Source organism: Dermacentor albipictus, chromosome 1 (assembly GCF_038994185.2).
Source record: "Dermacentor albipictus isolate Rhodes 1998 colony chromosome 1, USDA_Dalb.pri_finalv2, whole genome shotgun sequence".
Classification (NCBI taxonomy): Eukaryota; Metazoa; Arthropoda; class Arachnida; order Ixodida; family Ixodidae; genus Dermacentor; species Dermacentor albipictus.
In genome coordinates this window covers 520,998,164-521,024,949 of record NC_091821.1, presented here as the reverse complement: position 1 = coordinate 521,024,949, position 26,786 = coordinate 520,998,164, and the positions used below count along the sequence as shown (strand labels likewise).

The following is a 26,786-nucleotide window of genomic DNA, read 5'->3' as shown; positions in this document are numbered from 1 at the left end:
AGAGTCAACGTATCAGAACGTGTAAAATTTCGGACGCAAGAACTCTTCGCCGTCCGATTTTCCGGACGTTTTTCGTAACCACAGGTCCGAAATGGCAATAATCAAAGGCACCACCGCTGGCGTTTTGATTACTTCGCCACCTGGAACCGGCACTCTCGCACGCAGATCCGCTGGCAGCCGTTGCCACCACTGCGGCAACGCTAGGCCTAGCTGCTTCGACGTTCGCTATGAAGCTTCTTGTCGCTGGGTGCCAAGTTTTTTATTGAAAGAATTAGCTGCTTTCAGCAATGGCACAAACTCCGCCTTTGTGGTCCTCGCGATTTGCTTAGAAACTTGGAAAACACGGGGCGTTACATAATGCTGGTTCCCAAAAGTCAGCTTCGCCTCTGTACAGAAATGTTACTTGGTGAAGCATACGCAAAGGTATTGCAGTAAAGCATAACAAGCGTGGGAAGGGGCTATTGCCACGGAACACAGTATGTATTCCTTAATTATACACACGTGCACCCGGTATTTCCTGTCGCAGTACGAGCACTGAAATGCCTAATATGTGTACCGACAAGCCTTCAGAGCGTTTTCGAACGTGCCTGTGGCGATTTGAGGCCTTAAGGGCAGTAAATGACATGCATTTATCTTTTTCCAACTGGCCGACGTTTCGGACGTTTTCGCGGCCCCTAGGGAGTTCGAAAAATCGGTCGTGGACTGTGCAACTGACCAAGAGGCTTCAAATGGTCCTTGGGGCGAACGAGTGGCGGAAGGAGGACAAGAACAGAAATGGTCTACACATTGAGGAATAAAGGGGAAAGTAAGCTTGCTGCCGCCGTTTTGAAGGAGCTTGAGCTCCAAAAACAAAGTTTTGGCTGATGTTGAAATGCAGATGTCCCTCATCCAAACCAAAATAAACTCTTTAAAGCAGTGAAACACAACACTCTGGCGTCATGTGCGGGCTGAGAGTATGTTAGGACAGTTGAGGTTGACTTACGAGCTGTTGAGAGAGAATCTCAATTGTGACAGAGTTCGGGCCTCATACCACTGAGCTTGCTATCAGTTGGTAGAAATAGCCCATATTCGAAAATATTTGCTTCTATGTGCATCTCCTGCCCCGACTTGGACGCGGCCAGCGGCTTCTGCGGGTCCCCGATAGGGTCTCCGCTGAAGCTCCTCAGGAACAAATAAAGTTCATTGTCTGTTCATCTCATTTTTATTCGTATTTGAGAATGTCCGACTCCATTTGCAATTTTTTTCGAAGACACTTTATTTGGTGTGCACTTAACTAACCGCTGCCTTCTATTCTCTTTTTGAATAACATAAACAGTACTCCTTAGTATTCAAATTGGATTAAGTCGCTTTTTTATTTTTTTTCATGCGCTTACTAATGAGTGACAGCATCAGGCGATATGGTTTCAGTCCGTCTTGACATAAAACATAGTTCTGCATCACTCAGGGAAATTTGCAAAGGCACTCAGGGAAAACCTGGAAAACTCATGGAATTTGGAAATATCAACTTGGTAGACACCCTGATTCAGAGCGGGAGTCACTCCATGGAGCAGAAAAAGATGCTCTGCCAAAATTGGCGGAGTGGACCGAAACTCTGCGTGACGTATTTCCTTTACCTACCACGTTTGTCTGCTGGGAGGTGCCACCGGTCACGACTCGCGAGGAAGCAAAAGCTGCTGCACGCTTGGCGAGATATCTATTCTGCACTTTAAAAAAAACAACAGGTGAACGGCGCTGAAGGGACAAGTGACCAATGCGGCGGTGCTGGGAGCAAACAGCGGAAGGAAATAACAACACGCAAGGCATCCTGGGTAACTCGGTGATAGAAGTTCGGCTTCCGCCTTGCTCCGGCGGCGCAGGTTGTGTTCCACTCGGCAGATTTGGAGGCGTTGCTCTACGTCAGAGTCAAGTGCTCGCTGGCGGAGTCCGTCGGCTGCTCCGACTCCGCCATTGGAATTCAACATAAGACAGGGTGAGCAAGCATGTTCTTACAATGCATTGCCAAATGCATACTAGGGTGACCTTTCAGACTAGGCAAGTGTTCCCTTAGTCTGGTGTTAATGCATCTCGCAGTCTGCCCTATGTACACTTGACCACAAGTCATAGGAATCTGATACACAACGTTCTTCGTGCAATCGACAAATTGGTTCTTATGCGGATGATATGATCTTGGCTTGTAGTGCGAAGTGAACACGGACACGTCCTGTCTGCTCCTTTCTGTGTCCGTGTTCACTTCGCGCTTAAAAGCCAAGATAATGTTACCGTACCAACTCGCCCAAGTGTCTATCCTTTTGCTTATGCGGATGTTTATTACTATATTCTTTCTTTGCATCATCCTTACTCTCGAACTTACTTTTTACCCTAGAACACACACTACCTATTTTGTTTCTAGCCGAAAATATCACTTTTGCTTCGTAACTACCAGCCACCTTTTTTAAGCCTGTGTGAAAAGCTATGCACATATGGAATCACTGAAACCTTGGAAGCTATATCCTTCTGCCTTTGATTCTTTGTGCATAGCTCTTCATCCTGTTTAAGTTATTTCATTAGTCTATCGCATGATCACAGCGAGTGGGTACCCACCCTTTCTCAACCGATCAACTTGCTCAAGAAATGCAAAGTTTACAGTATGGTAACATGACTTCAACAACGCTGACCGGAAACATGAAATGACTATACCATTCTTCACAAGCCTGGAATGGTTTGAGGCATAGTTCATTAGCGGTTTTCCAGCTCGGGGTGAGAATGACCAACACACATGTTCCGGTAGAAATTCTAACTTGACATTAAGAAACTGCAGCTTATTATCTACCGGTACTTCCGAAGTAAATGTCAAGCCCTTGCCCAGAGAATCAAAGGCTTCTACTACTCTATTCCTGAAAGCACCCTTGTCTACATGACAGCCTAATATCAAGTTGTCATCGACATATCTGTATACCTTACATACTACACCTTCTAAATCTTTTGCCAGTTCTCTGTCTATGCTTCCTAAAAAATGCTGCTAAGGATGGGAGCTACCTTTGACCCGATGCACACACCCCTTGCCTGTACATACATTCCACCACAGAATCCTACATGCGTATTCGTTAAATAAAAATGTAGAAGTTCAAGAAAGGATTCAATAGCCATCCCGCACGTGTTAAATAATGACACCTCGTCATTCTCGTTTGTTATGCAATCTTTAACACTGCGCATTGGGGGCCCATGCGGTAAGGAATAGTAGAGATCTTGAACATCTATGCTGAATCCCTGGCTGCTACTTGTACTATCTAGTGCCAAACAATTCACAAGGCCTTCAAAGTTTTTCAATAAGTATGGATCCTGTACATCTAAGGAATTCAACATTTCAGGCAGGAACCCTGCTACCAGACCCTGCCAACACCCTCGTTCGGACACAATTGGCCTAAACGGAATTCCTTGCTTGTGTGTTCTTGCAGTAAAACATCTATCCAATATCATTGCTTTTGAGTTCTTTACGTGTAATGCGAGCTTGTCTTGGTTACGTTTTTTCAATATCCCCACCACCTTCTTTTTTACGTTTTCTACATTCACATCACATTTCCTAAAGCACTTGTTCACCGCTAGGACAGCCTTTTCCAAATAACAATCATTTGGTACAACAACCAGAAACCCTTCCTTGTCTGCTTGAACCACACGCAGATTGTTCTCTACCAAATACTTAGCAGTCCTATCAACATTAGGTCTGGATCTATCGCTTGCCGAAGCCTTAGCCACCACGTCCACTCATTCCACCACACATTGTTCTTTTTCTTTCTCTGGTACACTCCTAGCAATGTCCCTTGTAAGTGCTAACCTGTCGATGATCCTTGGCTTCTTGCAGAACTTTGGCCCCAACTTGAGTACCTCTTAATGCCGTTCTTCCACCATTGCGCCCCCTAGTATTAGAAGGCGTCCCTCTGGCACTCCCCTTTCCTTCTTCTTCGGCAATCTCTGACGCACATCGTTCCACATAGCCTCAGTCACAATATTTGCCTGTCTGCACCAGTCATGAAAAGCCTTCACATTGAAAACACCATCGGAAGCAGACGAACGGGCCACCTTTAGACATTCTTTGAAAGGTCTAACCTGTCTATGGCTCTCTGATCTCAAGATCTTGATTATTCTTCTCCCATGTCCTGCAGATGGGGGCAACCATTCAGTCACCAACAACACCTCATTAGGGCATTTTCCAAGTTCCAGGAACCAGCTTAACACCTGTGCTCTGCACTCGCAGACCGCTATAATAGGCACCAAAACTGCTGGGTTGTTTAAGCCACAGTTGGGACAAGTAGAAAGAGGGCCAGTCGAACTAGAAATGAACTGAAGCATAACTGCGAGTCGGCCTAGTTGGAACAGATTCATTTTTAGAAAAACTTCTGGTGCGCAAAACAAACAGGGACAAAGAAAAGAAGCAACACAAGGACGAGCGTTTTCTTACAACTGGTTTTATTTTCGAAGACCCACCTGCTTAAATACCCACAGATCTGCGCGATCCAGTCAACAGAGCACGCCAATAGTGCATATAACCGCACTTGTGATAAAATACCTATTTGGCAATGCATTGTCAAGAACATGCTTGCTCACCTTGTCTTAGAAGCACTGACATATTGTTTAGGCATAGGAATCAAACCACAAGAAAAATTGTGGAAGCTCACTGAATTCCAAAACTAAAGGAAAAATGCATCAGTCATCTTTCTGTTTCATTGTTAGATAAAGGTAATTCACTCCTGCCATCATAACTTTAACGCATTTTCATCTGAAGTGCTTGTTTTATGCGCTTTGCTGTTTTTATGTTGACCGGGTAGCGCTGATCCGAGGCATTTTATCACAAGTGTTCTTAAACGAGTTATTGGCGTGTTCTGTTGACTGGATCACGCAGATCTGTGGGTACTTAAGCAGGTGGTTTTTCGAAAATAAAGCCAGTTGTTAGAAACTGCTCGTCCTTGTGTTGCTCCTTTTCTTCGTTCCTGTTTGTTTTGCGCACAAAAAGTTTTTGTAAATATGAATCTGTTCCATCTAGGCCAACTCGCTGTTATGCTTTAATTACTGTTTGCTTCAAACTCCATTCTAACCTGACATATACTCTTTGCTCGTGCCTAAAATTATGATAATTAACACAAATCCATCTTATAGCGTACAGAAACATAAGAATATGAGCAAAATGACAAGTTTCCCTCCACTCATGTTTTTTTGCATCTGGGGCTACCACATTGCAATCTTGCATGACGTAGAACTATGTATTGGAAATTGGCACACTGTGGTTGTTAAGCCTGCTCAGATTGTGGATGATGTGACTGTCGCCTCCAAAGCCAGTGAAGAAGATGGCTCAGGTGCAGCCAGCATGAGAGTGGAACACACTAGCATGCTTGACCCGAGCAGTCCTAGTGTCGGCCACTTCTGAGATCCTTCGGCACCATGGCTTGCCTGCCTAAATACCGTAAAAACCGGAATATAAGCCGAAATTTTTTTCAAAAAACCATTGCGAAAAGTTGACCCTCGTCATATATACCAGAAATTGGCGGAAAAACTACAGAAGTCTGGCAACAATGGGCAAATAAAGTAAATAGCCGCCTTTGCCATCGCCATCAGCAGAAGCGCAGCATGGCCATAGAATAAAGACCAACTTTAGAGAAGGGAAACTGTACAGTCGCCCAAATCTTTAACTGGTGTGCGGGAGCGGCGACTTTTCCGGGCGTCAGCGCCGTATGACGCGGCGAGGCTGGAAACAGCCTAGTAGACGATGGGCCCAGCTGAGCGCGCTTTGTCCGCATGCGCTTAGCCTCAGACTGTTTCCAGCCTCGCCCCGTCAAACGGCACTGACGCACGGAAAAGTCGTCGCTCCCACACACCAGGTAATGATTTGGGCGACTGTACCTTCGGCAGTGGTTCGAAAATAAGCAGCGGCAGCGCATGGAACTTAGTGAGGCAGATGCCAGATGGCGATGCTCAACCAGCGGAAATGTTTTTTTGTGTGTGTGTGTGTTTTTGGAGCAAAATTCAATATGGCCACTTTCCGCCGGTCGCGTGCGCTGGTACGCGCCGTACTTGCCCTACTGCTTATGCGGCAGGCCTCATTGCCTAGGCTGCCACGTAGCTGGTGCGTTCTAATTGCCAGGAGACCAAAGAGCCTCTACTGACGCCCATACAAACAACCCACAAGTGAGTGAACAGGACTTCAACTTTATTGGCATAAGAAAAGCAGTGCACCTTCTCGTACAAGAGCAGAAATAAAATGTGCATCTCGAGATACGCTGAGAAGCTCACTTAAAAAGAATTCGTGACTTGCGCGGTAGGCTGTGGCGTTCTGCAACTGTGGAAAAGGCCAATGGAGCAAAGGTTTCACTTATTTTTGATAAATTGGAAATAGATGATAAAGTTTATATCTGGGATCAGCTTCAAAACCGCTGAGTGGAAATCACACGATCTGATGCGCAGACGCAGCGTGATTCCGATCACCCTGCTTCTGCCCGTGTGACCACACAAAGTCGCGATAAAAAATGACAATCTTCAAGCAAAGTTCTCCAAGTTGTACCGCTCAATGCGTGCAGCGTCGTAAATAAATCCGGTTCCCTCGAAGATGTAATCTCCTGTTATCATCCGCATGTCTTAGTAATTACTGAAACATGGTTACATGCTCATGTACAGGATTTGGAAGTCGTACCTTCTACTTATAGGCTTATCCGTAAAGACAGGGTCACGAGGTGGTGGAGTAGCTATCGCGATTAAAAATAATATTGCATTCACACTAATGGATGGGATCGATAACCATGAAAGCATATGGTGCAAACTTAAATTCGGGGGCAAAAGTATACTTCTAGGGGGTGTGTATCGACCCCCAAATGCTTCACCGGAATATGTGGAAACCTTGCAGATAATACGAATTCCCGGTCGAACATTATAATAACGGGAGACTTTAATCTGCCGGGAATAGGCTGGTCTAATTTTTCTCACGACGGCAAAGATTCTAAAAGTGGTCATGCATTGCTCACGACTACATTCAACTTTTGTTTACACCAACTAGTTTCCGGCAATACGAGGGTCAATAATTCATCATCTTCACTCCTTGATTTAGCACTTGTTAGCAGCTCACTTCAAGGCTGTACGGTTAGTGTTGAAGACGGCATATCTGACCATAAGTTGCTTGCTCTGTCATGTCCGGTTGTGGGAGGGCGTTCTTTTACTAAGCCTTCGGATACTTTCGTCAGAGATTACACACACGCCGACGATATCGCTGTTTTAAACTATTTGGAATCACGCTTTGCTAACTTCAAGAAAATCAGTGATGTTAATAAAATGTGGTCATACTTTAGAGAAACTCTTCTTTTTTGCGAGCAAGAATATGTCCCGTTAAAAAAGAAACGCACGAATAGGGAATACCCATGGTTCACGCGAGAAATTATTCATTTAAAACGTAAAATTAAGCAACGACGTAAACGGGGTAATACAAATGACCTTTCAAGCCTTATTTTTAATCTGCGGGAGCAAACAAGGTTGGCAAAAAAACGTTTTTTTTTTTTTCAGTCACTTTGCAATCATTTATGAACAAAGAACCCCAGAAGTTCTGGCGCTATCTATCAAAGAATAAACGGGGTATATCAGAGATAAAAGTTTCAGGTGAAAGTATTGTTGACTGGACTGTCATTTCTAACAAATTTAATGCATTTTTCCAATCCGTGTTCACGCATACAGTTTCGCATGCACTGTTACCATCATATGGCTATGATTGTCCTATGCCCGAGGTAGAGATAACAGAGGACGGTGTTCTGGGCCTCTTGCATAGGCTAGATAGGAAGAAATCACCTGGTCTTTACCAACTCTCCCATACGTTTTTGAGTATATATGCTGTATGGGTGGCCAAATATTTACATCCTATTTTCGTTATATCTTTAAGCACTGCAGTAAATCCTGATGATTGGCGCTTGGCAAAAATAATTCCGGTGCATAAATCTGGCTCTACTCTTGAAATTAACAACTACAGGCCCGTCTCTTTAACTAGCACCTGTTGTAAAATGTTCGAACACATTATCTTTAAGGCCATTTTTAATTACTTAGAAAATAATAATTTGCTTTATCTGCAACAGCATGGCTTTAGATCTGGTTTATCTACTGTAACCCAACTTGCTGAAATAACTGATAAATTAATTGGTACACTCAATATAAAAGGCCAAACGGATGCTATTTTCTTGGATTTTTCAAAGGCGTTTGATATTGTTCCGCATAAAGATTTATTAACGAAACTTAAGGCAATTGGCATTGAACAGAAAGTAGTGGCATGGATTGAATCTTACTTAAGAGATAAAAAGCAGTGTGTTGCCATAAATGGGAGTGTCTTTGAAGATTTGGATGTGTACTCTGGTGTTCCGCAGGGCTCGGTCCTCTCGGGCCTCTTCTTTTATTGGTATACACTAACGATATTCATCTTTGCGTCGAACCACCAATCCAGATTAAACTATTTGCAGACCAAATGACCAAATTAAATTGAACAATTCTTTACGCTCCATTGATGCATGGGTGCGCAAGGTGGGGATTAAGAATAAACACTTCCAAAGCAGCTTCCATTACGTTTATTTATTTATTTATTTATTTATTTATTTATTTATTACATACTGCCAACTGCCTCTTGGCAGTCCAGGCAGGAGTGAGTGTCAGTAGATAACGTCAGTAGTTTTAGACGCATGTTTCACATGCGTCTAAAACTACTGACGTTATCTCTGGAGTTCCCCAGGGTTCCGTCCTTGCTCCGCTTCTCTTCCTAATTTTCATCAACGACCTGCCATCTGGGATTTCGTCATCTGTCCGTCTTTTTGCAGACGATTGCGTCATTTATCGCCGCATCTCCGATAATACCGACCAGGAATCATTACAAGATGACCTAAACAAAATCCAGAAATTGTGTTCTGATTGGCTAATGCAGCTTAATATTTCAAAATGTAAATGCATGCACATTTCATGTAAACTTTCCACTACCCTTTTCCCGTACTCGCTGAACTCCACGGCGCTATCAGTAACAAACTCATACAGGTACCTAGGAGTCGAAATAACTAACAAGCTAACTTGGGTGGACCATATCACGAAACTCTGCGCTAACACTTCCAGAACACTTGGTTTCATCTGAAGATTTCTGGCTATGTCCCCTCCATCCATCAGGCAATTAGCATACGAAACATACGTCCGCTCTAAAATGGAGTATGCCTCAGCCATATGGAACCCTCACCAGGTTTACTTGATTCAGTCGCGCGAAGCCATTCAGAACCGGGCAGCCCGCTTCATAACTTCCCAGTACTCACCTTGGCACAGGGCTACCGACATAAAATTGACTCTCGGACTCGAACCCCTAGCACTCCACCGAAAACTGGCAATGCTCTGTCTTTTTCATAAATTATACTTTAACTTTCCTGCACTGCGCGAGAACTTATTACATGCTTCGATACGCTCATCTCACCGTTTTTTTAACTCCCTTAGTATACAGCGTTTGCATGGTTCTTCCAACGCCTTCAACAAATCCTTCCTCCCCATCGCCATAAAAGAATGGAACAATCTTCCCGAAGCCGTGGTTTTAGAGTCAAATCCCTCCAAATTTAGACAGTTACTATCAGACCATTTCAACCCAAAATAGCCACTTTTCCTCACGTTTCCTCTCCCAGCAATCCGTCTTGCTTGTGTCATCGCCTATTTTTCCTTTTCTTATTTCTTGCCACTTATGTTTAGCATGTTTCACATTTACGTGTACACTTTTTTTAAAATTTATTGCTACTCAGTTTGAGATATTTTCATTGTTCTGTTTACACGTGATGTTTTCTACAGTTTATTATTTATTTTTCTGTTGCCTTTGTTTGCATTTTTTTTTTTCTTTTGAGCTGATGTATGGCACTTTCACATCGATGTTTTCCCCCCCTTATGTAATGTCCCCGAAGGGACCCTTAAGGGAATAATAAATGATGATGATGATGTAATTAGTTTAAATTTATTTCTCTTGTTTGTATTCTTAGTATCCACTCCTGCATAAGCCCGAGAAGGGCCTGCAGTATCTGTAAATAAAAAATAAATAAAAAAGTCGTCACACATGGTGGTCTGGTAACGAGCGACAATCAGCAACGCAAGCAAACTGGACAGTGCCCCACCTGTTTGCATCGACAGTCGCCGTAACTCGCATTGTGAAGCAGCCAGCAAAGCAACATGGACTACCCGGCATTTTAGCGTTATCGCCTTTCCAACCTGCATGTTTCTTTTTGTTCTTTCGCGTGCCGCTGATGTGTAACTCGCACTTGGTGCCTCACATTCTCAATGGGCACGTTCGGTTTTGTGGGCATCACCATTTTGCTGCCACTTTTGCAGGGGCCTTTCCACCCATGTGGCTATCAACTACGTACACCTGGGATCATTTAATCACGTATGCTGGTGTCCGTTCATGCCACATCACGTCTGATGAAGGCCCACAAGCATAATTTGCCCACTGATGCAGCACGAAAGGTCGAACGGGGAGCACCTATTATGGTGTGTGTAAATTGGGAGTCATTGTCGCTGTGTGGACTGCAGGAGCAGATGGTTACCTCATGAGACTGTTGCCCAATGCAGCTAACCAGATTGGCACATCCAAGAAACATAACACGGCAGCCATGATCAAATGAGACTCGCATTCAATCATCGCATAAGGTTCAGACAATACACCGTACATTGGCTAAGATCCACATGACAACAGTGAGCATTCACGCATTATAGGTCGCTTACAGAACATTCAGCTATCCGACTTCAGGCACAGTGCTTGCCTTCGTCGCACATGGCAGTCTAGTAACAAGTGACTACCAGCAGCGCAAGCAGATTGGACAGTGTCCCACCTGTTTGCATCGACAGTCGCTGTAAGTTGCATTGCAAATCAATTGGGCGATGCAAGCATCTGCTGCCATAGCCAACACAGCGACATGAGCTACCTGGCATTTTAACGTTACCTCCTTTCAAACCTGCACATTTCTTTTTGTTCTTTCGGGGGCCTTTAATGGGTTGCTCACACTTGGTGCACCACCTGCTCTCAATATGGACATGGTTTGTTTTGTGGGAATCGCCATTTTGCAGGCCTTTTCACCCATGTGGATATCAACCTCATACACTCCGGATCATGTAATCATGTATGTTAGCCCCCGTTGACGCCAAATCATGGCCGAGGAAGGCCACAAGCAAAATTTGCACACGGCAGCAGCAGGAAAGGACGGAACGAGGAGCACTAACCACGGTGCGTGTAAATTCGCAGTCTAGTCTATGTCACTGTGCAGACTGTAGGAGCATGTGCATGCCTCGAGAGACTGTTTCCCAATGCATCTGACCAGGCTCCTACATATGAGAAACGTAACACGGTGACAAGTACCAAGTCGCACAGCACCGAAACCAGATTCTGCAATCCATCTCTTCAATGTAGCTTGCACAAAAACACAGGCTGTCGAGCAAGAATAGCAATCCTGAATGAGACTAGGAATTCAATATGGGACTGAGAAAGCTTGCATTCAAGAAAAAGGCCACTCTACCTTGCAAGCTCTGAAAGCCAAGAACATTAAGAAAAGTTTAATGCTACATAGCACACAGTGCAAATGTTAATGCAAGACACATGCCAATGCCGCATCAGCTATTTCAGGAGAGGAATTGCACATGGTAACATACGCTAGGAAATACTGCTACACATATGCTATTAGACAGTGACTGGTATTAAGTATGAGCAAAGAATCTGTTGACCTTTAATGTTTGGATGAGGAAGAGGAATGATCTTTAACAAGACTGTGCAATGAAAAAGCTTGAATTCATTGGAAAAAAAATTATACTTGGCACAAATGGTATTTGACAAGGCCAGGAAGCTTATTAAGGAAGGGCAAGCTGATGGAAATCTTTTGGCCAGCGTCGTCGGTGCTTGTTCAGAGGTTGCAGGTACATCTGAAGACACATAATTTTTGTTGTTGAGGTACCTGGATGACTCGGCCAATATCTGGGCTAATGGAATGATGGCGGAAGCTCTTTTCACTCTTGACACAGTCATTTGTAGACTTGATATCTCATCCAAATACTTCTAGAAGGACTTCTTTGTTCGTGGTGTAAAGCCTTGTGAATTCGGTTTCAGCCCCTTCCTGTTGGTGTAGATGGGGGCTCCCGTGATGACCAAGATGTACTTGGCACAGACTCTGTTGGGGCAGAACTGTGACACATGAGATACAGCAGAGATTATCCAAAGTCATGTAGTGTTTTCTCTTATGTTCGAACCAATTATACTGAACAGTAAATACGAACAAACATTCATATCATCTGCTACAAACAAATTACATGTATCTAAAGACTAGCAAGCCAGTACAGCATATACAGCATATACAGCATGGAGGGAAAACTGAAGTGTTGCTGACAAAATTCAGCCAGGAGTTCAAGCACATCAACAAACGCACGACGATCGTGTACATCGAGGAAATTCTGGAAACCAGTAATGCGTTTATTATCCTCTCAGACTCCGCCACATCTACCCTGACGACCATGGTTCCCGAACCAGACTACGACATTAATCCAAGTCTCCCCATGATTAAGCAACAGCAGCTCAGAAGTCTGCTTCGATGATACAAAGGCTGCTTTTCGACGTCATCGAGGATTCGACAAACACCAGTCGCCAAGCATCGCATAATAACTGAAGAGAGCGCTCGACCACTCCGCCAGAGCCCTTACCGAGTTTTGCCGCGAGAATGTGAAGCTATAAGAGAACAAGTCGACAAAATGCTGCGCGACGACATCATCCAGCCGTCGAAAAGCCCATGGGCATCCCCTGTTGTCCTGGTGAAGAAAAACGACGGAACCCTACGTTTCTGCGTCGATTATTGTCGTCTGAACAAGATCACGAAGAAGGACGTATACCCCCTTCCACGGATAGACGAGGCATTGGATCGGCTCTGCAGCGCCAAGTATTTTTCGTCGATGGACCTCAAGTCTGGCTATTGGCAAATAAAAGTCGATGAAAGAGATCACAAAAAAAACGCCTTCATCACCCCAGACGGCCTCTACGAGTTCAAGGTTATGCCATTTGGACTGTGCTCGGCGCCTGCAACATTCCAGCGCGTGATGGACACGGTTTTAGCAGGATTGAAGTGGTAGACCTGTCTCGTTTACTTGGATGACGTCGTTGTCTTCGCCGGAAATTTCAACGATCACCCTAAACGGCATGCAACAGTACTAGAAGCCATCAAGTCACCAGGGCTCATTCTGAAGCCAGAAAAGTGCCGCTTTGCTTACAATGAGCTTCTGTTCCTTGGCCACTTCATCAACAGAGTCCACCCTGACCCGCAGAAAACAGCTGCCATCGCAAATTTCTCGCAGCCCATCGACAAGAAGGCAGTGCGTAGATTTCTTGGCACATGTGCCTACTACAGGGGATTTGTCAAGGACTTTTCATGCATCGCTGAGCCACTGACCCAGCTAACTAAATGTGACGTCGAGTTCAAGTGGGAAACGCCGCAGGCCGACGCATTTCAAGAACTCAAACGACCTATGCAGTCGCCGCCCGTACTTGCGCACTTCGACGAGCACGTCGATACCGAAATACACACTGATGCCAGTAGCCTTGGCCTCGGTGCCGTCCTAGTCCAGAGAAAAGATGGACATGAACACGTGATAGCTTACGCTAGTCGGTCATTTTCAAAAGCGGAAGGCAGCTATTCACCGACCGAAAAGGAATGCCTTGCCATCGTTTGGGCTACAGCAAAATTTCGCTCTTACCTATATGGCAGGCCATTCAAAGTGGTCAGCGACCATCACGCGTTGTGTTGGCTAGCTAACTTAATGGACCCTTCACCACAGCTGGTACGGTGGAGCCTCAGACTACAAGAATACGACATCACTGTAATATACAAGTCCGCACGAAAACACTCAGATGCCGATAGCCTATCACGCGCCCCCATTGACCTGCCGCCGCAAGATGACGAGGATGACGACACCTTCCTTGGAATAACAAGCGGGGAAGACTTTGCCGAACAGCAACGAGGAGACTCGGAGCTAAAAGCCGTAATCGAGTGTTTGGAAGGGCACACCGACGTTGTCCCAAGGGCATTTAAGCGTGTATTGTCTTCGTTCACGCTTCAAAACAACCGACTCGTGAAGAAGAACTTCTCACCAGTCCGCGCCAACTACCTTCTTGTTCTATCGGCGCTGCGTCCAGATGTACTGCACGCCCTACCTGACGATCCGACCGCTGGACACCTCGGATTTTCCCGGACACTATCGAGGCTACAAGAAAAGTATTATTGGCCTCGCCTGACCGTCGACGTCGCCCGTTATGTCAGAACATGCCGAGACTGTCAGCGACGCAAGACACCGCCGACAAGGCCAGTCGGATTACTACAGCCAATCGAGCCTCCTTGCCGACCATTCCAGCAGATCGGGATGGACTTGCTGGGACACTTTCCGACGTCAACAACCGGAAATAAGTGGATCGTCATAGCGACGGACTACCTCACCTGCTTCGCTGAAACTAAAGCACTGCCCGAAAGGTAACGCAGCCGAAGTGGCGAAATTTTTCGTCGAGAACATCCTGCTGCGACATGGCGCTCCAGAAGTCCTCATCACCGACAGAGGAACGTCTTTTACAGCAAAGCTCATGCAAGCCATTCTGCAATACAGCCAGACAAGTCACAGGAGTACAACTGCCTACCATCCGCAGACGAATGGTCTTACGGAGCGAGCGGCTGAATAAAACCCTCGCCGACATGCTAGCAATGTACGTCGACATCGAACACAAGACCTGGGATGTGGTCCTGCCGTACGTAACATTCGCTTACAACACGGCGATGCAAGAAACAACACAGATCACGCCATTCAAGCTAGTGTACGGCAGGAACCCAACGACGACGCTCAACGCCATGCTGCCGCACGTCTCTGACGAGGAGAATCTTGACGTCGCTACCTATCTCCAGCGCGCTGAAGAAGCCCGACAGCTCGCCTGCCTGCGGATCAAGAACCAGCAGGGACCGACAGCCGACACTACAACCTCCGACGACGCTTCGTCTAGTACCAGCCCGGCGACCGTGTTTGGGTATGGACCCCTATATGCCGATGAGGACCGAGAGAGAAGCTTTCGTCACTATTTCGGACCGTACAAGATCATCCGACGTATTGGCGCGTTGGACTATGAGGTCGTGCTAGACGACATTTCGCTATCACAGCGGCACCGCTCACGACCTGAAATAGTCCACGTTGTGCGACTCAAGCCGTACTACCAGCGTTAATAAACTTTGGGGCTTCGCGTAACTGACCTTTGGACTTCGTTTATTTTCGTTGTTTTGTTACTTATGTTTATTAAGTGTCCTTTTGTGTTTCGCTCTCCTATATTTGTAGCATCGGGACGATGCTTTTTAAGAGGGGGGTATTGATACGTGTACTTATCTTTATTGGGCAACCACGTTTCGCCGCCTAACAAATGTAATCGCACAGCGTGGGACGCGCCTGCATGTATCCAAAGTTTCTGGAAAGTTATTGGTGCTTCTATCCGCTGTCTGTTGTCGCCGAACCTTATGTTATCTGATTTCATCACCTGACGCGAATGGTGTAGAACTTTGTGGAAGGCACGCGGGTCCGAACGATTAGTCTGGAACATTCAACGACTGCTGTATAAAAGCGGACGCGCTTGACCCGCTGATCAGATTTTCGACGATCGCCGACCGTGTTCGCCGCTATCGTTGTGCTATAAGTGGAGCCTGTTTTTGTGGGCACAGGTTCGCCCAATAAAAGTTAGTTTTGTCTTTCACAGTATTACTACTGTGTTCTTCAACGTCACCACCACGTGACAATAGCGACTAAGAGTTAGAACGTGGTCTACAGAGGAACTTGGTGGACGGTAAACGACGCCTATCGTGACATGTGCTTGGTCTAGATAAAGTTTACACCAGACTGATTCAATGTCACCTGGTGGTGACAATCATGAAAACTTGAGATCCAACCGAAAAAGCAACGCAATGCCGCCACCTTTAAAGTGATGCTGATCTGTGCGAACCGCAACGTAGCCAGGAGGAGTGAACTCTGAGTCTAATATATCATCATGCAGCCAAGTCTCTGTGATACCAACCACATGAGGTGAGTGTGCGGTGAGGTGAGTTAAAAACAAAAAGTCTTCGAACTTGTTAGTTATGCTCCTGGCATTTATGTTTAAAATTTAATGGTTACAATTGGAATTACAAGGCAGTCAGTCAAAAGAAGTGGAACGTAGCGACTCAGAAGGTTTAGCTGCAGCCGACGAATTGGGCGGTGTTGACCGAGATTTTCTAATAATGAAGGATTTAGGGTCTCTGATAAGAGCATTGGACTGTCATCCCAGCTGTAGCGCACTTTGTTGATAAAAATGTAATCATAGCATAGCTTGACAGCAGAGCTCTCTCTTCGAAAAAATGCTGACGTGTCCCAAATATTTTTTCCGGACTGCACGAACACTGGCTGAAAAATCTTCAGTGATGTAATATTGCAATCCTTTAAGCTTCGAGACGTTTCTCATCACCGCAGACTTTTCCAGAAAATCCAGCAGCTTAAAAATAGCTGGGCGTGGACGCTCTCTGCGCTTTCCGCCAATCCTGTGGCAATTCTCAATGTGTGGGGGCGTAATTTGTAGTATACCAGAAAATATCTGTGCAACCCCATCTAGCAAAGTATTCTCATTTTCATCCGGTTTTTCGTCCAAGAAGTGTATAATATTGTTGCGACGGGATCGGTTATCAAGGTCGTCATTCTTGGCAACCAACTGAGCCACAGTTCCAGTTAGTGTTTTAACCTCGGAGCGGAGAAGATCGGAAACATTGACATCAACCTTCTGGCCTGTTGTAGGCAATTTAAGTACTGCTACACAGTTTTCTAGCGCATCAAAATGCAAGTTTACAGAAGCTTGGAATGACTTAATTTTGGCGAGGTCCTCAGCCATCAGTTTTTGATGTTCAAGAAGCTCAGTAAGCATAGCGACAATGTCAGCATTTTCAATCGAACATGCCTCAGAAATGTTGAGTGGCCATTGCGGAGCATGCAGAGCATTCAGAACTGTTGCTAGAATCATTACTTTTCGATGAATTGCCTAGCTTTTTTGGGAGATCGACTTTGGGGGGACCAGGATCCAGCTCCATGCCTCCGCTCAACAAAAGGCAACTGATACAGTACAAGGCATTCAAGCATAAATCAGCCGCGTCTTGTGGGCAAAGAAACAGCAGCAATGATTGATTGTCGGATTTCAAGCATCGACAATTTTCTAAATAACATACCTTTGCAATGAAGAAACAGCGTTTTAGCATGGTGTTGCCACCGCCATCACCTTGCCCACTGACGAGCGAAGCCTTTAGCGCCGCTTTTAAACCCTTGAATGGTGATGTCGGGATTATCGCTCTAAATATTGATGGTGTGCGCACAAGTACCAGAGTTCCATGAAACATGCAGGCAGGTCGTTGATTTCCCGAGCATGCCAGAACTATCACACACAGAGGTGATAGGGCAGTCGGGCGATGCAGTGATGAAGTTCTTCTTGTGTAGCCTGTAGAACGATGAATCAACCGGCAAACATGTGAAGATGATGTCACATGGCGTACACTCTGGTAAAGCAGGCTCGGTGATGCATCCGAGGATCTGCACAAGGAAGAAACAGCATTTTCACATCGTGTCGCCGCCGCTGTCACCTTGCCCACTGAATGAGAATGGTCGCTTGGATTCCACCAGCTCCATGCACATCGGCATCTTCTGCTGCAGTGATTCTCTCAATGCTTTGCATTATATAGATGTCAACTGGATTAAGTCTGCCAATGTTTTTAGTGACTTCCAATTGTACGTTTTCCCGGTTAGTACGTAGTTTTCTCAAAATGTATCAGTGAGATTCTACTGTATATACGTAGAAGTGCTCCACCTTGTAAGCACTGAGTAAAACTGCTAACCTTGATAGGACACACCAGGCAAGGGTGACAGAAAGGTCATTGCAGTTATGGCCCTCTATCATCATTGGAAGAGAAAAATTGTCATCCACCTGAATTTTAGTATGAAGCTACAAAGGTAACCCATACGGGTTTCTGAATAGAAAGCCTTGCATTTGAAGAAAAATTCATCCTGGTGTGGAATTCCAATCCAGGACCAACACCTTTCTGGGCAAAACATTTCCGCAGAACTTTGTCTGTCGTCCTTGTTTGTTGTGTCCTATTGCAGTTAGTAGTTTTACTCAGAGCTACAATTACATGCATTACAAGTTGAATAACCACTAACTAGTGCAATTTCTTAGTCTGATTCGGTCAGTTAATGTCTTTTTTAGTGCTAAAAGCACGGTTGTCTGCCTAGAATACCAACTCAACAGGAAGCTCTAGATATTTACATGTTACAGGTCTCCACCACCACAGCGCCAGCATTCCCACAGCCCTGTGGCCAAGAGGAGAAGACAATCCAGGTCGCCACACAGATCACATAAGAGGTCACGTGCCTCGAGATCTAGGTCAAAATCCAAGGACCAAAAGAAACGGCGGCGTCACGAATTGCGTTCCAGGTCAAGAAGCAGGTCAAGGAAATCAGTCACACGATCTTCCAGGTCAAAGCATCGTTAGTCAGCCAGAAGTGCATAAGGTACAGTCACCGTCACACATAGACTGAGCACACCTCAAGCGCCTTTTCGTTTCTCCTATGAAGAGTGCTGGATGTATAAGGTTTCAGTGGCTTCAGTGTATTCGCTTAATGTGTTTGCCTTTGAGAGCATTCAGTGTTTGTGTTACAAACCTGTGTTTGTTAAAATTAAGTTGCTATAGATGTGTCATCATTGCTAGAGTAAAGTTTGACGGTGATTGTGCATACCATTAAGATATTACTGAAACCGAGTACCTCTTCTTGTCAGAGTGATCACATTGATACAAGAAAAAAAAAATACCCCATACCATATGGTGTGCTGATTTATGCTTAGTTTTTTTCTATATTTACTGATGTGATGATGACAAACATTACCAACAGCAGCAGCATTTGAAAGACGTCAAGTCAATGCCATTCATAATGTGCTTGATTTTGTCAGATTTGGGCATGGAGGCATTGATGCACTTCAAAAGGTTGAGAACATCCTCAATATAGCTTGTGAACGACTTGCCTGGCTGCTGTGCCCATTCGTGCAAACACTGCTCGGCGCGCAACTGTCGTATGGTGGGGTGCCCAAACACTTTTATGAGGGCAGCCTTGAATGCAAACCAGGTTGGAAAATCTGCCACGCGGTTTTTAAACCAGAGGTTAGCCTCATTAGAAAGATAGAGGATGACATTGTTGGATTTAGTGGTGTCATCCCATCAGTTGTGGATGCTTACCATACTGTAAGACGATAGCCAGTCCTCTGCATTATTGTCGTCGGCGCCGCTGAAGACCATCGGATGCCTCTAGTAAGGCGCCCCAAAGCAGATGACGGGTGGAGTGGGCGTGGCTGGCAGTGGCTGGTTGCATCTCCTGCGATCTCTCTGCATGCCATCCCCTCCCTTCTTATGGCACATTCGACTGGTCACTGCTGAGTGCTCCAGAGCACTCTTGTGGTGCAGTTTGCATTCAGCTGGTCAAAATCAAGAGCTTGGAACACAATCGCCTGGCTCATTCAGGGCACTGTGCTTCAGCTCAGAGTGCTTGTTTTCGTTGCAGTGAGAGGCAAAATTGGCACAAATAGAGAGAGGGAGATCAAATTTTATTTTAAAAATGGCTTTTTGCCCAAGCTGTCGTCTCAAGAGGTAAATAAAGATTGCTTGAGTGGTAAGGGCTGGCTACGGCTGATAGACGATGCCAGGCTCCTTACACTGAAGTACATGTAGGCTCATAGCCGCATGCTGATCACTATCTTAGCTGTCTGTCAAATTTGCTTTCAGTGAAGCTGTTCATTTAGAATTGAATTCCGGAAAAAAATCCGGCAGAATTTTTTCATTATGTTTTTCACTTCAATTTTAAACACTGACTTCTACTCGTGAGTCATAACCCACTGTGCACTTCTGCAACCTTAAACTACAATATTTAAAGAAATGGTTCGTGAATATGGGAAATTTGTAATATGAATTGACTAGTCTTGGCTATATTGTTCAGTAATGAACTATTCGAAATCGTCAAATAACAGGCATTTGAACTTCAGGGCAGGAATACTAATGCAAGTGGAGACTATTCTTTTACCAGTCTAATTTATGTTGCACAAAGCTCAATGCCCTAATAAAAGCGAGATGGTACTCCTGTTTGAAGGAAATCTGCCTCGGTGCAGCTGACCTGGTGCTATGGGATGCCCTGCTTACTTGTTATGCAACATTGTTGACAGGTCTCCCATTGCATATGCTTGCTTGATGTTGTAGACTGCTCATATATCTCCGACACAACAACCAACAAGAATGGCCCAACCTTGGCAGTGCCATGTGTTAGCCCACAGTGCATTCCTAAGAACAATGTCCAACTGAACTAGTATCTGAACCAACAAGAATTTGACAAATCTTAGACTTAATATTATGCTTTTATCCTGACCTCATTATGGATGTTTCATGTATACCTAGTGTAAGTGACCATCTAGCTATTTCATTTAATGTTATGTCTCCTCTGTTAATGCCTACCGCATAGACAAAAATATATAATATATTGTTACGCATGAGCAAAACGAAGACTGGTGAACATGCTTATGGTCCCGAGTGGGGGAAGGAAGAAGAGAATGATGCTGAGTTCATCAACCAGCTGGTTGATGAACTCAGCGTTGATGAACTGAGCATTCATGCAGGCGACATAGACTACTTAGGTCTTGGCAGCTCTGCTACCACTCGCCGTGAGGTGAGCTATATTATAGGTGACTTCTGTAAGTCTGTTTATAATAACAAACGGTCCATCATAGGTGGCCAAAAGCTTTTGGCATGACCCACGTTTTTGTACTGGAGTCTGCAGGCAGACTAAATCACCAGGGCGATAGGTTACCGGATAGTGGCGAATGTCGTAGCGTGCTTTTGATCTGTCCTGCGATGCCAAAGTACACAAATGAGCAATACGACGAGCTTCTTCGGCAAGGCAGAGAGTCTCGATGACAGTGGATTTTCATGACTACAGAAAGAGAAAACGGTGTCGATATTGTACCGGGGTGGCTGTGCGTACAGCAGGAAGAAAGGGCTATAGCCGGTAGTCCCGTGCTTGGCAGTGTTGAACGCGCATGTGATAAAAGGCAGTACGTCATCCCACTTCTTGTGGTCAGATGAAACATACATAGGTAGCATGTTGTGCGGTTCTCCTCCGTACTCTTGGGACAAAGGAAGGACAACACAGTAGTGCAAACAATCACAAGGGCATTTATTGCACCTTTCATAGATCAATGCCTGCTAGCCGAGTTGCTATCCACAAAACATGCCGATGGGCGTGCGACAAATCTAGAAGTCCAACTCACCGCGACCGGAAGCGAGCGAATATGTTCGCCCCATGCTGGATCCCAACGCGTGGTCATTCGCGCGTACTGTCACGCGAACGGTGGCGCATTCCAAGGCGGCCACGCGAGACAGTCTCGCAGAAGCATGAGTCGGCACACGCGCGGCACGGCACGTCCCTCCCGCTTGCTTCCCGAACCCCAAGAGAGAGCGCCTTGTCTTCCCTCACCCAAGTAACCCCGCAGCGGCTAAAATTGAGGGGCTTTAGCAGCGGCGCGACACTCACGCCATCTCTCGCACTGCACTTGTACCACTCCGATCGCCGCGGTGCCGCCGCACGGAGACGGGGGCTATGCGGGAAAACTAGATCTCATGGGCGGCGTGAGAGTCACGCATCCCCACATCCCCCCTACCTTAAATCACTACATATTCCGGCGAAACATGTCACACGGTCTAACATCAACACATGCTTCGCGAACAAGGCAGTGCATGCAACAGTGGCCGCGCCGAGGAAATGTCCACACTGTCCATAGCATGCGAGCCGACATTGTCCCCAGGTGCACCGCTGGCGTCCGCGGGTCCCAGCAGCAGCTTTTTAGACTCGACGGCACGATTCCAGGCCAGGACTCCGGAGACGACGACGCAGTAGTCGGTACGAGCAAGCGTCACTCGCGCCGACGCGCCCTGCTGGCAAGAGCCGCCGTAGCTGTCGGTGACCGCCGGCTCTTTTGTCTGCCGCCGAGGGTTGTGAGCTGGATACAGGAGGCCGCTGAAGTTGCTGCGCCGAACTGGCCACAGCATCACCATCGCCCGGGGTGGCTCGATCGTAGTCCAGGGCAGCAGCGCAGACGATGTGCAGGTGACAGCAAGCCAGGGGCAACTCCAATCACGCTGCGTACACTCAACACACTCGGCAAACACTAACGTAATGCAAGGGAGAAGAATTTTGCATGCACATCGCCCATGTGGTACGATGTTCAACTCGGCTAGCAAAATATCACGCAGCTACTCAGATGATAAGTTCATCTGAACGAAGCTCACTTCCTTGAGTCGAACGAGTAATTTCAGTTCGTGCGAGGCTAAATAAATGCACTGGTACTTACTCTAAACTGAAGGGCTGAAGTTGATACGGAAGCACAATTTTCATTAAGGGGACAAGATATTGCCAAGGTGGTTGTAGCACAGTTTTTTTTTCTTCCAGGTACCTTTTCTACTAGAAGCTTCCATTGCAGTGTTTCGAGCCTCTTTGAGCCAGTACATAGTGTAAATAAAAATCGGACACCGATTGGGAACATCGCCTATTGTCTCTACAGTAAGCTGCGCACAGGATAAGTTCATGCCTATCTATAGAAAAAAATGTAGCATGGCCAGAAAAAATAAAAGGGGGTGGGCTGCAGCAATACAAAGTGCTAAATGGCGCCTTATCCTTTCCGTTGAGTTTTCTGTTTTGTGCTTTTTATTATGGATCCTCCACAGTAACCATTAGAGTGCCGAACGTGAGCTTGAACCAAACGAACAGCGCTCTCAATGACAACGTTTGGACAGTAGAATGCTTGCACCCAGCAAAGTCTAAGAAGAAAGCATTCAGGATGTGCAAGTGGGCCTTTTGAAGCTGGCATCATTGCTGAAGGGGCTTTGCCTGCTGCCCTCTTTATGGATACACAAAGATGATTTCCTTTTTGAGAGGGATTGTTTAAGATGTCGTTACATGGCAACAATGCTGGGTGCATAGTAGCAGCGAAGCTTGTCTTTGCCCACTGTAAATAATATGTTCCTTTTCCAGTGCCCCTGTGGAAGTGCCTACTTTTTGGACACAAAGTGCTCTCCATGCATGCATGCATTTTTAGCTTGTAAAGATGTCTACTAGTATTACCCTTTGCCTCAAGCTGGTCCTTGTTGATGTCACCCAAGAAGGCATTGCGGAGTATGGCAATGCGGACTTACAAATCAGTGTTGATGCCAGTGAAACCAGATTAATAGAGCTGCCATTTATTTCTGTCCACTCCATCTTCATCCAGTTACAATTAGCAGTTCTTTGTCCAAACAGAAAGCATATGTAGTTGGTCATGCATAGCCTGTGCACCAAGACTTGTTGGCGTGCCTGAGAACCTTAGCAGTGTCTATATGCAAAAACAATCTGATGTGTTGATGACTTCCTTCTTTTTATCACACTTTGCCTGATGAAGCCAGCAGCTTGGTCAATTAGGTGTTCAACAGGCTTCCCATTAGTTTCCCAGCGTCTCCTTTACCAGGGTGCTGCTCATAGATATCTGTTTTCTTGACCTTGCACTGCACTTAAACCATGGCCACACCTGCTGAACCTATAGTATGCGATCAGAAAAGTGCTATACATCAAGTTGCTCCAAACTCATGACATGTGCTGCAAGGCCTTGAGGAACACCCTCATTAATTTCCGCCCTCATCATACTGTATGAAGCTTCGCATGACAAGTGCGACAATGAACATCTGGTTTTTCAGGGATATTCCTGTCCAGCTTGCTGAACACTATCCCGAGTGTTTCAAAAGCAGGACTGCTGCCGGACAAGAAGTGCATAAAGCAAGGGTAGCTATAACCATATATGTCACACAAAATGAAGAAGGCCACTGAGTGTACAGGCGGTTTAATTCTTATCCAACAAGCTTGGTTCTCCCTTTGCAAGTGAGTAAACCCAACTTGCCCCAACGACATGGCCTGTGACAAACCATGTGCCAGATGCTGTGTCCCCTGCAAAGCCGAAGATGTGTACAACATCCTGACACCCGCAGTGGCTTCTGCACTGGGCAAACAGGCTACTATAAGAACAACTGCCTCTACTAATATGCTAATAACTTGAAAACGGGCAGAAATTTGGCGATTCATTGGGCCCAACTGCAGGTGCAAGCCACTCTTCCACCAGATGTATGTTGTTCACAGGAAGTGGAGCTATACAAATGCAGACAAAAACAATGATGTTTGAAAGTAGTAGAGTTGAACTATATTCTGCACAAACAGTGCTATTGCAGCGCTGGTACCTTGTAGCTACAATTCATGGCTGTCCCACCATGTAAGGCACTATTCTTGAATTAACTTCTATTTATATTTATAGTGGCCGTATATTGCAAGTACATATCCACATTGTGTTTAATATGGTTAAATGATGTCAACTATTTATTTATTTATTTCATAATACCCCTAAAGGCCCCCAAAGGGGTATTACATAGGGGGTACAGATACATGAAAAAAATGTGAGCTTTGCGCGTTACGGAAAAAACAACTGAAGTACACAAAAGTTATACAAAATTTTTACAAAAGAAAACACAAAAGTTATACAAAAGTACGATATTTAGCAAAATACACCAGTAAAACAAAATACGAAATACATTAGGCAAGTGAAACTCAGAAAATACAGAACTGTCTGAGAAAATAAATTAAGGGAATTAAATAGGTACAATGTAAAAGAAGTAAAACAAGGTGTTGCTGGAAACTGCGTCAGTTGTCACGTTAACAAATTAATGAGACATGAATTGACTCGTACAATGTGCACGCAGAATGGCAAGACAAATGATCAAAACAATATATACACTGAACAACGTATGAAGAAACGGTACATGATGGATATTTACACGTAACTATTGCGTAAAAGTTCCTGAAAGGTTGCGAAATCGGTTTGAGTAGCAATGTGTGATGGTAGGTTATTCCATGCAACAATTGTTCGGGGAACAAAGGAGTTAGCATAGTTAGCTGAGTGACAACTGATGCGTTTTATCTTGAAGATACGGTCTGTGCGTGGAATGAAGGCTGTCGCTGGTTCGAAGATACGGTGAAGGTGCGGATGATGATAAAGTTTGTGCAGCAGTGAGAGGCGGGCAATTATGCAGCGATGCGATAAGTCGTCAAGTTGAGCGCGAGCTCTTAGTGCTGAAATGCTAGTATAGGGTGAATAATCAGAAAAAATGAAACAGACCGCGCGGTTTTGCAGTGATTCGATTTCTTGGGTGATATATGTTTGAAAAGGATCTCAGATGGCTGATGCATACTCGATTTTGGGGCGTATTAATGTGATGTATGCTAGTCTGCGTAGTTTAGCTGGAGCATGCTTAAGGTTGCGTTTGAGGAGGCCTAAAGAGCGGTTAGCTGATGCCAACGCCAGGCGGATGTGATGATGCCACGTTAGATCAGACTGTAAGTGAACACCAAGGTACTTATATGAAGTTGTCAGTTCAATTATGTTGTTAGATATTACATACGATATTGGAATACGGTGGTTGCGCCTAGTAAATGATAATAACTTCGTTTTATTTATTTATTTATTTATCAATACAGCCTTGAGAGGTTCATACAGGAGTGGACATACAAACAGTACAGGCGCTTTGTTATACAGGGGGTTTGCAGCAAACTCAAACAAAAAAGCAATGGTTACAATCGACGCGCCACGTCAGCAATAAGTAAATACAAGGAAACAAAAACAACCTATACAGTGCGTACGCCGTGTAAAGTGTAAGAAGCAGTTAATACAGGAAAAAATGCATTTGGGTGGGCCGTGCAATGTACAAACAGTGTCAAGTGTAAGGCATATTATCAGACGTGCCCAAGAACCAAGCGCAGTGGAGTACAAAAGAGCATATGGACACCGGCGTGTGAAAAAAGTTGGGGCATGGCAATACGTCATTGATAACTTTTGAGGACTCTCAGCCAAGACGACCACAATGCGGTCATCATTCCGATAATGACTCGAAGTGCGATTCGAGTGTCGACACGAATGAATGCACAGATTGTGAGCAAACGATGTCACTTGGAAGGGAATTCCACAGATATATTGTTGAAGGGAAAAATGAGTATTTTAGTGTGTCGCAACGCGAAAAGAATGCTCCGATACATTTTTCATGGTTAGTTCGACTGGAGTGACGTCCGGGGGGCACCAAGTACAGTGAAAGCTCGTTAATTCGAACTTCAATAATTCGAATTTATGGATAATTCGAACTGTACGATTTGGTCCGGCCAAGCTCCACAGAAGTGTATGTATAAAAAAGTCTGTTAATTCGAACGCGAGAAGGTTCCCTCACGGATAATTCGAACTACGCTCGCCTGGCACACGGCCAGAGAAACGCGCCTACTGCCTACACACAAGGCTGTATTGCCTCCGAAACGGAGAGAACGGCGAGAGAAGGCAAAATCGGAAAAAAATCGAACCGACGCGGGGTCAGCCAGAAGGCAGCGGCGGCTGCCGCCTCTCCGTTCTATGTAACCTCCAAGACTTCATGCCCGTTGCGAATCTCGGAGGCTTTGCAAATCTTGTACAGCTGCTAATGTTGTGCGGAGATGGCACGGCAAGCGCCATCGTAACACAGCGAATCAAGCACGTCGCAGCTGCGCTTGCAATCAAGAACCAACGAATCAGGGCCTTCGCCACCTTCATATGTTCAGCGTCTTTGTCTCGGCAGTCTTCATCGGTTGTGCAC

The 26,786-nt window shown here is 45.4% G+C and overlaps 1 protein-coding gene across 4 annotated transcripts in view; it reads left to right on the top strand.

Annotated features, from left to right (window-relative positions):
* Positions 1-26,786, top strand: part of LOC139054908 (U2 small nuclear ribonucleoprotein auxiliary factor 35 kDa subunit-related protein 2-like) — a 303,026-nt gene that overhangs the window by 219,460 nt on the left and 56,780 nt on the right. For 3 of the 4 annotated variants that reach the window (XM_070532644.1, XM_070532646.1, XM_070532643.1), the window contains one exon: positions 18,341-18,883. The exons of the other annotated variant lie outside the window; for it this stretch is intronic. In XM_070532644.1, the coding sequence (XP_070388745.1) occupies positions 18,341-18,603 (263 nt within the window). In that variant the 3' untranslated portion in view covers positions 18,604-18,883. Of the gene's footprint in view, positions 1-18,340; positions 18,884-26,786 lie in introns of those variants that run through there. 4 annotated transcript variants of the gene reach the window in all.